Here is a 16,185-nt window from a genome sequence, read left to right as displayed (position 1 = left end):
TGATTTGTCAGACCAAAAAAAAACTTGATCTTCTTAGTTAATAAATTGGTCAGGACATCAGCAATGCTGGAGAAATGTGAGCTTAACTTGTTCATGTCCCACAATTTGACACAATCTCTGCAAAATTCACTTTTACTTCGATTATTTGTCAAATTTGTCTCGCTCACGCGAACAAAATTTCCAGATAGTTTCCGTTTGATCCTTCCAAGAATCGCTGTAAGTAATGACTTTGTCAAATGCATGCGTCGCGGCCATTTAAACCCGATGTTAATATGTTCAATAATCGCTGGAATGTACAGGGATAATTCTTTATACCAAATGACATCACTTTGTATTGATAGAGTCCATCTGAGTTGCAAAATCCGAACTTTCTTTTGTTATATCCGAAAATGGATTCAGCCAGAAACTTTTTAATGATCAAACGTAGTGACATATTTTGCATTTCCAATCGTGTCAATGCAGACATCAATTCACGGTAGTGGAAATTTTCGTATTTAAAACAGAGTCATGTCACGAACACATTTATTACAAAACATGTTCTTTTTACATTACAGCCATGAATATTAATCACAAAAATTAGATTCAATCATGTACCTGGAGAAAAAGTAATTACAAATTTATAGATGTACATGACATAAAGAATAAAAATATAAACGTCCTAAAATAAAATGAGTTCAATAGAACTATATGTATAACATATAAAAGAATGTTGGAGGGAACAATGGCATAGTTGTTAGAACGTCCGTTCCTGATGTTGAAGGTCGCGGGTTTGGACTCCGGTTGAGTAATACCAAAGACTTATAAAAATCATATTAGCAGCTGCCTCACTAGGTGCTCAGCATTAAGAGGTTAGTGTTAGGACTGGTTGGACCGATGCCAGAATAATGTAAGTGGATGGGACATGATGCTACCTGTCTGTAGTCATCGTAGCGATATGACTGAAAAAAAACGATGCGAAGTTCTAGTCTGTAAAATCGATGCTAGTCAGAGGTAATCACCGATGATCATCTCTAAATCACTTTATTAACTTGCAATTTGTGACAACGGAACTGCTGACGGTTTATTGCGCAAATACCTGTCTGGCAGCGTGTATAAATTGAACTCAGTAATTGAAAACATGTGCGTAAACTCCTGTATAAACAATACTCTTAAATGAAGGTGTTGATCCTAATGCAATTATTCAGTTATCTGAATATGAAAACGTAAATAGTGTCAGTATGAATAATTATGCAATAGCTTTGATTGAACGACAGAAACACGTAAGATATTGAACCGAGCAACAATTGATCCCATTCCCAGCTACAACACTGGGGACAACACAGAGACGAGACACCAAATAATGTATGTCATCTAAGCTTCGCACAAAATTTAGAGGATCTTTAAACCTCAGAGTTTCAAATAACGCCTACGGATAAGGAATTATTTGTAAAGATGTATTAAATGCAGCAACTTTTAATTGTTCGTTCATAATTCCAGTGATTCTAATTCGTTGAGTATATCCGAGGATACAACTTATAAATAATTGCTACAACAACGTAGATTTCTCAAGACAGTGAACGTTCCTTCTGTTTTGAATAAAATTAAGGAAAATTAATGAGCCATTGCAACTAGCACTGAGACTGAAAGCAGGTTGATGTATTTTTGTTTACTTTTAAATTACTACAACTTTTCACGTAGAGAAAATAAACCTAAACAAAACATTATCGTTTACAATATTTACATGTTAAAGGATATCCCAATAATTCATAAAAAATATAGTTACTATTTACAAAGAGATAAAACTAGGTTTTGTTTATTATTTAAAAATCTTTTACATTGTCAATCTCAGAGGTAAATACATAAATAATTTCTTGTAAAGAAAACATAAAAATGTGTACGAAAACACAAAGATTGTGAGTTTGATACATACTATAAATATAGTGGTTTTCTATATACCTGAATCCATTAAATAACTATGTCTATTAAACATGCATTTGTATTCATTACGTAGCGGAAGAAAACGGTTATCCTATAGGTACAAGTTTGCTGTGAATTTGCATAATAAAACACTTTTACTCTTCTGAGACTGCAGCTTAAAGTTATTTATATGTCCATTACACACCAAAAAATATCAAAATCCAAAGCAAAAGAGTAAATGACCACTTGAGCAATGCAGACCAGCCGATGTCGGCCTCTACGTATTCCTACGCTGTAGCAAAATAGTTTTTTCATCGCTCGGAAAAAGAATATTTGTATAGATTAATAGGTGCATAGATAGATAGATATATAGAGATATAGATAGATAGATTATGTTGGTGATCACTAAAGCATGAATAAATAAAGTAGTGTTTTAATCCAACACTCAATGAGAGTTTTGCGAATGCAATCAATAATTGAAATAAATAATTCCTCTAAATGTATAACTGAACTCAACACAATAAACTCTTATTATAAGTTCCCCAATGCTGGTATTTAACAGGAGTGAAAGATTTGCTTAGCATACCTCTATAAATACATACCACTTGAGTTAGGTCCAAATAGTATTTTACCAAAATATGGAAAAATGCTACTAGTCTTAAGCATTGTTAACCCTTGAAATTAAATTTTAATACAAATATTGTCTATAAAATAACATGACAAAACCCAGGTAAGCAAAACTCGCATCAGTTGCTCGTTTGCAAACAGGCACTGAGTATTCAAATATAGTCTTAACTATACAGGTTCAATATGATATTGTCCGACGATATGTCCTAAATTGTAACACACACACAGCAACGCTCTTAAACCGAAATTGTTAGATTTGCATCATTGAGTTTATTATAGAATTTCCAAATGATATATTTGTGATATCTCCAGAAATTGTTGTAGATGATAACGTCATCAAAGTACACATCACAATTATCGAAAGCAAATCTTTGGTATTCATTAAAAGTGATAATGTTTCCAGTGAACTTTTTTTTCACTGCAAGGGACATCATCTATACTAATAAAACCCATATGGAGTTGCAAATACCGACATTTCTTTTCTCTTTCCATAACTGGCATTTGCCGAAAATTCTTTGAAAGGTCAACCTTATGCAATATGTTGCATTGTGCAGTTTTGTACATGCAAATATCTCTTCTTCGCATTGGTTATGAATTCGTTTGGATCTAAGTCGACACTGTTGACTTATAGTAAACACTCATTTCGGTTTGATTTGGTTCTAAAAAATCATAATCCAGAAAATAATGCTTTCTTGTCTCAAACCTGATGGATTATATTTGTTAGTGTTTGAAAATCTGAAAACAAGTGAACATATTTACATAATAGATGTTTTAGTTCACTCATTTCTTGCGATTGCACAGTTGAGACGTTTCTGGTGCAGATTGTTTAATATGTCTACATCCGAAGATTGATTAAACCGTAATTGTTAAAACTTGCATTCCATGATTAAAATACTCACTATGTGGGACAGGTACATATGAATTGATTTAATTCTTAACTGGACTATCTCTACCTAAACTCTCTTTTACAAAAGTATATGAAAGGTTGTTCCTATTTGCATCTTTGGTATGTTTTGAGGGCATAAATGAAGTCATTTCATTTCATTTTAATTGTGTCCAGACCATAATACTTAGCCCGTAGAGGATTTTGGCATATGCGCAAGAGATGTAGAACTCTATCGCCAATCTGAAAACATATTTTTTTAAATATCTGTTATACATCAATTTCATACCTGCGTGAGAGGATAAAGATTAGTTCTTGCTACTGCACAAAAGTCTACAACGTATAATTGAAATCGGAGACATAGATAAAAGAATAGTTTTGGATCCTTCATTTGAACAAAATATATTTTTATTACATGCAACGTTCCACGGACAGCATGTCAAAAATTTAGTTTAAAAATATTGAAGCAGTGATTCCGAAACAGATTTCCAACAGCAAACAACCGGAAATAGATACTCCTATCACAATAATTGCATATTTCAAGGAACATGACCGAATCATATTCGTAAAAATTGTATGAAAAGATTTCCATAGGCCATGACTTTCAGACTAAAGATTTAATTCGTGGATGCCTAATTCAGGAATAACTTATAAGCAAAATCCAGACTTTATCAGAATAAACAAATTTTGGAGAAAGCCGTTACTATGGTTTTAGTTTTAATATTTCCCAAAGGAATTGCCTCTGCGCGTATTGTGGATGCATACATTGCAATCAACAATTACTGCTTGCCTGACTTGGTTTTTGGTAAGGGACAGTCACAGTCTACCGTATTCTGCTAAATGTTCCGTCAAATGCAAGATTAAATTTTTCTAACCATTTTATAAGTGTAAGAAGATTGGCAAACATAACTTTCAACTTTTCGTCCAGCAAAAAGGATTCACAAATCTTGTTCTAAATCGTAATGGCTCCTAAATAACCAGCCTAAGGAGTTTAGTGGGCTAGACTAAGAACGTCCTCTGGATATGACCTGGGAATAACAATTAATTAACTCACATACCACTCGTTACGAGCAGATACATCAGGTGGTCTCCGATTCCTCCTAAGGGCCATATTATTCACTAAATATCGAACTGACACTTCTTTGGTTTCATTTTTCCAAATAGCCATCTGAAATGAAAAGAAGATCCCAGGATCTTCTTTTAATTTCACAATGACTGAATGTCTTTTTCCACCCTGCTTGAGAGCGAGATTGAGACAGAGAGAGAGTACGAAATGATGGTAACTGATAAATATTTAATGATTGATGAATTCTTGCAAAAGACTGGCCCATGCTTGTGTTACCTAAAGAAATAATTGTGCAATCAATGGCTTTCTCGTGCGTGTTTTAGGCCAAAGCTTTGATAAGTTCACAACCAGAATAGAAATCACGGATTGCAAAACAGAACGATCAACGTTCCGAACAATGCTTTTCAGTTAAGGTGGATTTACCGCGACTTAGTCTTTAGCTAGGTCATTGTTAATAATAAAAGAATACCTTAATAGGTAAAGAAGGCTTTGACCTGACAATAATTGGTCCTTAGACTAAGTATAATACCAAATTGCCACAATTTAGATGAACATAAACAAAGCCGCGAAAGTATCTGATAACAAAAGACTCTCAGGAGCTCTTGTCCCTTAATATTTGATAAGGGATATGCTTGGCATACTTACCAATAAGTCTATAATAGCTTTCAACATGAATGTTACATACGTTTCTAGAGTAGACGCACACTTGGGTTTATTTGACCCTACCATTATATTGCTTTCAATATAAGAATTCGACATTAACCTCTTTAAAGTATTTGAAATAACTTTGTCTTTATTATGTTGTTTAAGTTTCAATCTGATGTCGAAATAAATGAGCTGTCCTTCTTAACTGCAATACGTGCTCAAATGAAGGGCTATGGATCTGTGATCCAGTCTTATCAGATGTATGATTTCTCAAAGTTGTGCAAGATTAAAATATGTAAGTATTCGTATGGGACTCAAGTTATTGCTAATGCCAAAATACTGATGATTAAAAAAGTATAGACAAATCGAACTTTGTGAGTCCAAGAATTTTCAACAGTAGTAATAGCAAGCATTTATCAACGTTTCTACCTTTTTATCATCACGATATGTCTTGAATTATTATAAACGTAATTTTGAAGATCTTCATCTAATATGATATGTATGTAGTCATCATAATCTTTATCAGCCATCTAGGCTTAGCACCACCATTGAAATAGTTGTTCTTTTTTCCCCATGAAAATTCAATATACGGTTGTTCGGTTTTATATTATGCAATTCTTAACCCATTGTCGAAATGCGTCAGGTACCACGCCATAAGCCTTCAAGACATATTTCATGACCAAATCGTAATCAGGGCTATCTTATATCGCAAGTGAACTGTAGACTTCACAAGCTTTTCCAATAAATATACATTTTGTGATAATGAAGTCCAAAGCAGTCTTTGCCATTCAAATGTTCTGTAATTTTCATAAACCGGAGAAAGTATTTATCAACTTCATTTCCTGAAAAGGAGGTACTAACCTACTATTTCAGGTAAAATCAAAAACTGAACTCGTGTTGAAAGATGGGTGGTGCGTGGTTTACGTACCACATCTAATCATTTTAATCTACATTTAATTTCATTTTAATATAGATTCCATTTCCGTTTCTTCTTCTTATTATTATTATTACTCTCTCTGTGCATTTGCATTTCTCTCCTACTCTCTCTGCTTTTGCATCGTCTTGTTTATCTCCCTCATACCAAAGTTTCTGACATCCGCTGCTACTTTTCCCACCAAAACCTAAAGCAAAATATTATTTGTATCTTGCTCTGTTAAAGATATGTTCGCTTCATAAAGATCATAATGTCTGACACGATGAATGAATTCATCCGTTTTCATAGACTTTAACCGCTTCTTGGTCAGTCTTCAAACAATTTGTTTCTCTACATTAGATGATATTGTGAATGCTTCTTTGTTTCACTAAAGATTTACCAGATTAAAATAAACATTTACTAAGCACGATGAAAATTTAAATATAAAGTTTGTACAAATTTTGAAGACATTTTAAGGTCTACGGAATGTTTTAAAGAAATTCATATCCTCGACGAGAACCCAATTCTCTTACGATCCTAAATACTGAAATAAGTAACAGTAAGGAATTAGAACCAACAATTTACATACACTGTAACAAATTATTCATTTATCTTCTTAGTAAGTAGACATTCAAAAGACACTTACAGTATTGTGAACTAAATCTCAACAAATTTTGAATGTTCTTTAGGTGGTCCAAATTATAGAATGTTCAAAATGAATTATGATAGTTTTATATTTGATGATGAACCAAGAATCTTGAGTGTCTTGGTGTACCACAATTTATATAATCCAGAATATCTTTGAATGTGTTCTTGATAATGAAAATGTAGTCGTTAAGTCCATAATTTAAATCAGCACTTTGTAATTCCAATTATTAATTTGAATAAATAATTATTCTCAAATTCTATCTTAACAAAACTTAAAAGCTGATCATATATTCCTAAACCCTGATATGAAACAGGAATAATAAATGTGCTAACCAAACGAAATGTATGAAGGAGTGTTTTCTGAGTAATACCGTTTAAGCATGGAACGCAGTATTAGTGCCAAGAACGAGTTCACATATTCCCATACAGATGCAGTAACCTTTTCATGATATACTCATTACACTTTCCTACCTAAGGCTTAATAATAATGGAAAACACAACTGGCAAAAGACATTGAATTTATGCTTTATGCTTTATTTTAAAATAAATACACAATCGTAGATTCATCAATACACAATAACAATATTAATGCGCACATAGCAACGTCCAGCGACATTGAACTTCGTTGTGCGTCCGACGTTAGTTTCTTTAAAAATCTCGTTTGGTCTACTTAAAATTGTAATTTAGAGTCATATTTCAAACGAATGCGCATTGACAGATATTATTTTTTTTGCATTGGTATGGAATAAATGGTTTGCAGAACAAAGAAAATACATTTTGAGGACATTCACTGTGCATAAATGTACATACATACCAGCTAATGAAAGCATACGTTCACGCCTTCTTACTGTAATGCTCACTGTTTGAGGGGGCCCAAAATATGACCTCTATTATATAGTGTATATCTCAGTCGCTGTTATATTGAAATATTGAAAGGGGGGAAATTTCAAAGCAGCTGTTGTGTGACAGTCCATTTAGCCAGCGGACATTACTCTTTCATGTCATCTTGCCGTATTGACTGTGACACTCATTTTTCCCTAACAAAACCTTCAGTAGCATTATTTTCTCGAATTTATTATTATAACTGATTAGTAAAATGTTACGTCTCTGACGGGTATGCGATTGCTCTAGGCCTCAATATGCTTTTCTTACTATTTGTGTGCCAAAATAGTGTTTTAAAGCACTCGTACTGCATTGGGTTCTTGCTCAGTATCATGATCAATTTGGCACAATTTATACAGTTGACACTGGTTTTATGCATATAGTGTGATTTAAAGTCTTCTTTCCATACTCATTTAATACCACGAAGTCACTTCGTAATTAACGTCACACATTGTTGATATAAAATATACTCTAGATGGCAACTGTTTCAAGAGATATCAAAAGAGTACTATTTGAATATGCTCCTAAAATTCACAATGCTCTAGGGACGAGACGGGAAGAACAAATATGTTCAAATGGGTTCGGAATAAAAACCGAAGCCTAAATTATACACTAGTAATGTATTGAGTAATGAATGCGAACATGCAGCTGTATTTAGTGTAAATTGTTCATCATCTTTATTTGTTAGAAATATAATTAACATCAATTTCCCTAAAATAATATTTTTATTTTTAAAGTTCTACTCGGTAAAATATTTGTTTTAGAGCCGCCATTCATGAAAAGTAGTTTTGATGTCACAATCTCTCCGTACAAAATGAAAGGATTTGGCATATGTAAGATCTTGGGAAAATATGTTGATGTCTACAATCATGGTGATATATTTTAAAGGTTATGTGTGTGTGTGTGTGTGTGTGTGTGTGTGTGTGTGTGTGTGTGTGTGTTAGAGAAAGAGAGATAGAGAAAGAGAGAGCTATTTCGATTTGTAATGTAGCTTTAACAAATCTCCCACCCAGATACAATATCATGACACCACGCCGACAAGTCTAACACTAACCTCCTAATCCTGAGCATCAGTAGAGGTAGCTGTTAGTAATATTTTTAAGTCTTTGATATGACTCAGCCGGGGAAAGAACGCACGACTTCTCACATCATAGGCGGACGCTCTAACCACTAGGCAACAGGAGCGTTACTTTTTAATTGATGTAGAATCTAATATCATAAATCCCATCATTGATAAAAGAGGCGAATTCTAAGTGATAGATAAAATTGGCGAGATGCTTTGTCATATGATTCATAAGCTCGATGCACATGGCAAGCAAAAGCATCGATTATTGTACTACTTATTTGAAATTACGATCGAATCACAAAACCACAACTTATAGGGATGATACATTTTAAAATTATATAGGGAAATAGTGGAAATAATATATGTGAATACGCAATAAATAGTAGATATAGACCCAATCAGCGAGCTTTAAAACAACCGAATTCACATTACGATTCTAAACAATAATATTAGACTTCAGAGTGAAAGCAAATGGTCAAAGAGAACAAGTACATAATCTACATGTAGTATATCCTCTAGTTAAAGGGACATATTTTCATGTCACTGAAACCTATTATTTCACTTACAAGCTATTAAATGCTGGAATTGTACACGGCAACAGAGCACAGTGTGAAGTGTGATATTCGCATAACGGGAATTCTGGATAGCATGATAAGGCCGTGGTACTTCCTACTCGAATTAAACAGGTTAAAGTGTATCAGGGTTATTTATATTAAATTACAAGTTTCATGTTTATTTTTTTAAAATAACTTTTATCCATTTGCAAAATGATAATGCTTGTAGACGTTGTCTAATTCTAGTAAAACTGGTAAAGTTTTACAATAACAACATTGATGTGGAAAACAAAATTGATTTGTAACCCCGAGTTTCACTCAAGAGTCATTAAGGGAAATGATTAAATATAAGATGATGGTGGTAGTAAATGTTGTAAGCCATATACTATATTATTTGATTGAATACAAAATGAATAATTTGCCTGGAACAAAACTCATTAATTGTTTTGGTTGGCGATAGTGGAAGGTGACATTAACATATACCTGTATGAATGAGGCATTTGAGACACGTGAACCTACTGGCAGAACATAGGTTTGCAACACAATAGGATGAAAGTAATGCAAGGTTAAATCAGTTAATTATGACTTATGTAGTATGCATTTTTGTAGCACACATTTCAACCATAATATTTATTACAGAGAATATCATCGCAGTACAATACACCGTTAACATATTAACGGAATTTTTAATTTAAGGACAGAAAGATTATATTGCATACGAGAAAATCGGGGAAAAGATTCAATACTAACATATTAAATCTTGAAACTGGATTATGGTTTTGGTGGCAACAGTATCGTTTTGTTATTAATGGACAAACTTACAAAAATGAGTAACATCTTAGGATACAATAACAATTTCAATAAATCGAGCTTCTAGTATAACATTTATTAAATCCATTATCAGTTTATAAAATCTCGTTCGTTCCGGTAACTTTTAAAATTATCTCAATGATGATGTTAGCCAACTTCCATGTTTTAACTTCTCTCTTTCTCATACTCTCGATCGATCGATCGATCGACCTGTTTTGACAGATTATCAAATAACTTGTATTGTTCAAGAAGGGACAAACCACAAGAAGAACAATGAATTATATCATAAATGTTACAGTTTTACTCACGCGTTTTACATTTTGGGATTGTTATAACCGTTGTAGAGAAGGCAATAGTGTCTGCAACAAGCATTTGCCACATTAATATTAATGGTTTTTCTAGTAAGTATTCTGAAAGTTCCATCGTTGTGGCAATTGTCTCTTTTCTATTATTATATGCTCATTTTTTTCTCCGTTAACTTTACATTGTCAGAATTATTCAATATTACCCGATACTGAACTCGCTTTCAAATACACATATTGCATTCAAGTGCATAAAGGAGCTACTTTCTATTGTAAACAAACAATCGACGCAAGCGTCAGCACTTTGATTTGTAAACAAGCCATATACACTCGCGTAGTAGGCGCTATGAGTTGTGGTTGTTTAAATTTGTTTCTGAATGAACTAAAGCAGATGTTTCGTGGACTGCCACATACCAGCTGCTTTTGCAAATTCCGCGTTAACTTTGTTGATACAATATTTCGGATTTAGGATAGCTATACAACAAATTCAAGATAGAGTCCTTACAAATAAAATATAAGTGACAAGTTATATACTGTATTCTTTAGCTGGTGATAATAATGGCAAAATATGTAATTACAGTCTTGGATCCTGAATTTCCTCAAAATATACTTTCTTAGTTATGCAAACCGGAATTACATGAGCCAAGTCATAGGTTCGCAATCTTGATTACACATTTCGAAATTGTACTGTAATTTCGAATATAAGTGCAACTACATCCTCCTTAATGCACTCAAAATGAAAGAAGTATTAAATTCCATGTTGTCTTTTTGATAATTACAAATGAAAGACTTCATCTTTTCCCCACATTATTATTTCAAACATTGAATGACAGAACAAAAACATGTTTGCAGATGTCAACACGCTTCTCCCTCGCTTTTTCAATCCCATGTATTTCATGTGGAATTTTCACATTTAATCCAGTCTATAATCACAAATTTTCCTAGAATCGAAAAACATACCAAAAACTATTCATTCCAGATCAAATGGAAAAGTTGATGCAATGCGCATTCATTCAGAGTATCACTCCAGATTTCAATTGTAACTAGACACGCCATTTTCATTTCGAAAGAAATGACGAATGCACGTTTAATTTCAAATTTATCTGGGCGGATTTATGTGCGCAGTAATAATGTTGCTGTTGTGTAATAATGAATTTACGCTTGGGTATTTGGTTTGGAATACGGCATACATTCAGTTACTTTGTTTCGCGTAGTGAATTGTGTTAATATAATTAAGAATTAGTTGAATAAGAAAATTAGCATATACTAAAAATGTTACTGTATTTATATGAAAAAAATATGAACTTGTTTTGCTGGATGGATATACTTCACTCCCAAGGACGTTCAGTATTTTCATTCGAAAATCACGTTCATATTTTCCCATACAAATGCAGTAACCAATAAATATGTTTTGTGTGGTCCCTGGTTTAATTGCAATTTTGTATGCCCTCGCTGCATTCTATACTTAAACTTCCCCAGTTTGTATGCATTCTACAGTGCGTCTTCTGGCAAACATTTTCAGGAAGCCCACATTTTTCTTTAATAGAACACCACATGTTAAGTTTTAAATTTCCAATTGAAAATCACTGCTCAAAGAAACATGTAGAACGTTTACAAAAGTAAAATGTATTCCCAATAGTAATTTATATTACCATGATCTTCCACATTTCTTTGATAATAAATTAAAGATGGAAAAGACAAAAAGCATCGTGAGTCTAAGGGTATAAATAGAACTAAAATGATTACTTCACAAAGGCTAAACGAGAGATATACTTTGAACAGACAACTCGGAAATCATTGAATAAGCCATATTGGAACGGCTACATTTAACCGGATTCCTAAAATAATGTCAAAGTTGTGTAATATATAGAACAGTTTAGCTACAAACGCATGGGGTAGGAAACAAGACGATTATCAAAACGTTTTTATTTGGATCACCTAATTCTTGAATCGCAAGTGCCCACATACTTCTTTGAAAATGTTGCTTAATATGACAATTGGTTCACAATCTAACAACGATTTCAAAACTAATTATTTCATTTTATGTAATCAGTTCACAAACGGCTACCTAATAAGACATGTACCTTTAACGGGCTTTAACAACATCCTTTACAAATACCCATAAAGTTTCACAATTGAAACATTGTTCTGAATATTTGATTTCATTTATGAGTTAATTTAGTTGTTTGCTTGTTAGTTTTAATAGTATTTATTCCATTACATGCTCATGTAAAATAACATTATTTATCGCATTTGATATTGTCCAGAAATTCAGTTTGACCTGACTTTTTTTGATACACAACTAATAAAGGAAACGTTGTATATAAATCTGACCTACTTCCTGGCCTTCATTAAGAAATCAGTCAGAGTTGAAGTAAACAATTTTTTAAGGAATTTCATATTGTACACAATTTAATCGCTGTCCTTTCTGCTTTCCCTTTTCTACACCTAACTATCTCTCTCTCACTGTCTCGTGCATAAGATAGACAATACACATATATCTGGTGTGAATGAAAGAAACAATATGGGCATATAGGCTTCATGAAACGCTTGAAACTTAACTTGCACTAAGTAACCTACAAGTACACGATTTGTCTAAATGGTACATGTACACTTTCCTTGGGATTTATTTCCATGGTTCATAACATCAAAGATACAAACTTGCAATAACGCATCGACACCATACGGTACATTTATTGGATACGAGGAAAACATATGGTAACCCATATCATCCTAGCGTTGTTGTTGTTTATATTGTTGTTGATGTTTTGTATTTTTTTCGTAAACCCATAATAAGGTTCAAATACCGATTATTATAAACATGGAAACGTCCGAAGGCCGACCCCGCCCATGTTCTCCTGCTGTGTTGGTTTGTCAGGCAGAAGACTAATCGACCAACAGAGAAATATGGGATTGACAATGACAAAAATGTCATTATGGTAATACTCCCGTAAGCTACAAACAGCTTCTCTCTCTCTCTCTCTGTCTCTCTCTCTCTCTCTCTCTCTGATGGCTGGTATACGTCAATATATCAGTATATCAGTTCAATTTCTCCCTCTCTCTCTCTCTCTCTCTCTCTCTCTCTCTGTCTCTCTCTCTCTCTCTCTCTCTCTCTCTCTCTCTCTGCTAGCTGGTACTCAGTTATATCAATATATCAATACGATATCTCTCTCTGTCTCTCTCTTCTGTACCATCGTAGCAAGATACTTTCTCGCCTTTGTCATACGATGATGTCTGGATCTATGGATGATGGTTAAAGTTAAAGTTACAGTCATATCGATCAACGGGAAGGAGAAAGAGAGATAGAGGTGAAGGATAAAAACAATTTTATGGCCGGTAGTAATGTTATTTAGAGCAGAATAATAGCTTTGATCTACTGTAAAAACGAAATATGTGTAAATTACCTTTAAATTAAATTGCTGGATCGTCATTTTGCTTAGTTTATAATCCATATTTTTGGGCTGAGCGTCTCCCATTTAGTCATACAAGACCTCGGTTTAAGACCATCTACATTGCACTGAGCTTTTCATAGAAATTTTGTTATTGTTATTATCGTTTATTTTCAGTCAATCTTTATCTGAGAAATGATTAATATATGTGAAATCAACGAACTGTATGTCTTGGCATATAGAATACTAATAATAATAAGTATTATTATTATTATTATTATCATTATTATTATTATTATTATTATTATTATTATTATTATTATTATTTCCGAACGGACAGAATTCCATGAACATCAAAATATAAAGCAATATAATATATATATATAAGTATATGTTTAAAAATGAAAGTTAAAGTAATGCAAAGGCGCCTTACCTGTATAATTTTGTAGACTAAACGCGTTATATGGAAACCCTTTTGTTTTGTGCATGGAGACGCTAGAGGTCAAGGCAGAGGCAGGAGTAGAGCACAAGCGAAAAGAGGAACAGCTAGATCTGGTTTCGAAAAGAACAAGAATAGAGAGCGGAGTAGGTAGAAACAGACAACAATAGAAAGGGGAAAAAAGATAAAGGAGCAGCGAAAGGAAAGAAAAATTAATAAAAGTGTAACTTTAAGAAGGAAGAAGACATATTCTTGTTAAAAACGCGAAGAGGTATTTAATGTGAGTCAGTAACATGTGTTTATGAGCGTCTGACTCCACTTTTGTGATCTTCCTGGTGACCATATCCTCAAGTAAATACCAAGGGGAGATCACTTTGTGTGGACATGGCCTCACAAGTACCTATACTACGTGTATATGTTTGCCTTACATAAAACATTATGGTTTACTAATTAGACTACCGCTATGGGTATGATTCAAATCATTTTTGTGTAAATTATATTAATATAAATGACGGATTACGTGAAGTCATATAGTCCTATCAAACATTATTATATCCAGAGCAACTACCGAGAACAACTAAGCTCGATAATATTAGTCCAAAGTCTGGAGAGAAAGAATTAAAAACCAAGTATAGTAAACATGGTCTTTTTCATGAATTAAAATATGAAATAAAGATGTAGTACTAATTTGCTATGTTCCAAACTTTCCATGAAGACTAGAGCTTATATTAATTAGTAGACCACATTATTTACCTTTTATCAATATAAATGAATATGTCTAATTGTTCACTCAAGCATATTTACTAAAGAATATTCAACCAGTAACAGGCAATGTTAATCAAATTCTAGATCATTATAGAAATGTCTCACCACCACCACCACCACAAGAGGTATGCAAAGGTTGATCAACTTTAGAAATTAGAAAACTAGCTAAATTTACTTTCCAAATGGTAAGTTGAACAATATATTATTCATCACAATTGGCAATATCGATTAGTTCATGTTGTTATAATATAGTTTAGATCTTATCACGAAGCCTAGCAATAATGTGGTGATTGTGAGAAAGCTTGCCAATAGATCAGTGGTTGTTCCCATGGTTTCACATGGTTCTGACCCCACGTGTTGTACAAGCCGCTATGTGAAGAGCCTATCGTGTCTTGAAAAATGGTGTTAAACCAAACAAAACCAAACATCAACATTCAATACCTATATAATGCGACAACTAGACTGTTTAACGAATATCCCCCTTTTATAATATTGTACTCCGATACAAAGTATTTACATTCAAGCCACTTGTTACTTCAAGTTCGGTCATGTATGACAAATAGAAAGGGGAGATAAAGATGGAGGCATTGACTTACCTAGTCCATGATCAGGGACAACAGAAAATACGATTTGAAATAGAAGTTGGTTGCTCATTCTTGCTCACGATTTAACTGTCTGTGCAGTTTCACATTTCTCTTCATGTATCTAAGTTAAATGTGTCACGATAGTCACTATCTTGTACGTCTCAACTTGATCCATCAACTCCGCTAACAGGGAAGTAAAAATGTATTTCAATATTTTACGTGTATTATTTGGATATGTACCTTGTGACTATAAATATGTTCAACTTGTAAACTGCAACGCCAACTTGTGCATTTCAATCAGGAAGCAGCAGTATGCAATAAAGGGTTTCTGGAATAAAAACATGTTTTGTATTGGACGACAACATGATTCTTCCCGCCTCCATGCCCCCTCTCCCTCAAGTTTGTCTAACCAAATTCGAAAACAAACTTTGTTGAGACAACAAAATTTATTTCATAATCGTTTACCTGTAGAGAACATGCCACTGAATCGTTGCCGTCGTCAAACAAGATAGGGGTTTTCATCCAGATACACCCCTTTTCCAAGCTTACTTATATATTCCACACAAAATTGCTAGATATTGTTAAAAAATTATATCTGATATTTTACACAATGTTTTTAAAATTGCTAGCATTTTATATGATATTGCTCGCAATTTACTGTAGCAAACAATCTAAATAAATTAATCCTGGAACAATCAACATCATATGTTTTGTAT

General features: G+C 33.3%; 1 protein-coding gene across 1 annotated transcript in view; it reads right to left on the bottom strand.

Annotated features, from left to right (window-relative positions):
• The window catches only part of LOC149798397 (uncharacterized), a 34,408-nt gene extending 18,796 nt beyond the window's left edge, over positions 1-15,612 (bottom strand). The window contains exon 1 of the mRNA XM_089960591.1: positions 15,482-15,612. Within this exon, the coding sequence (XP_089816717.1) occupies positions 15,482-15,539 (58 nt within the window). The 5' untranslated portion in view covers positions 15,540-15,612. The remainder of the gene's footprint in view (positions 1-15,481) is intronic.
• Positions 15,613-16,185: the final 573 nt, after the last annotated feature.

This window comes from Sinohyriopsis cumingii, chromosome 6 (assembly GCF_028554795.1).
Source record: "Sinohyriopsis cumingii isolate HCF-2022 chromosome 6, ASM2855479v2, whole genome shotgun sequence".
NCBI lineage: Eukaryota > Metazoa > Mollusca > Bivalvia > Unionida > Unionidae > Sinohyriopsis > Sinohyriopsis cumingii.
This window is presented reverse-complemented; position numbering and strand designations above follow the sequence as displayed.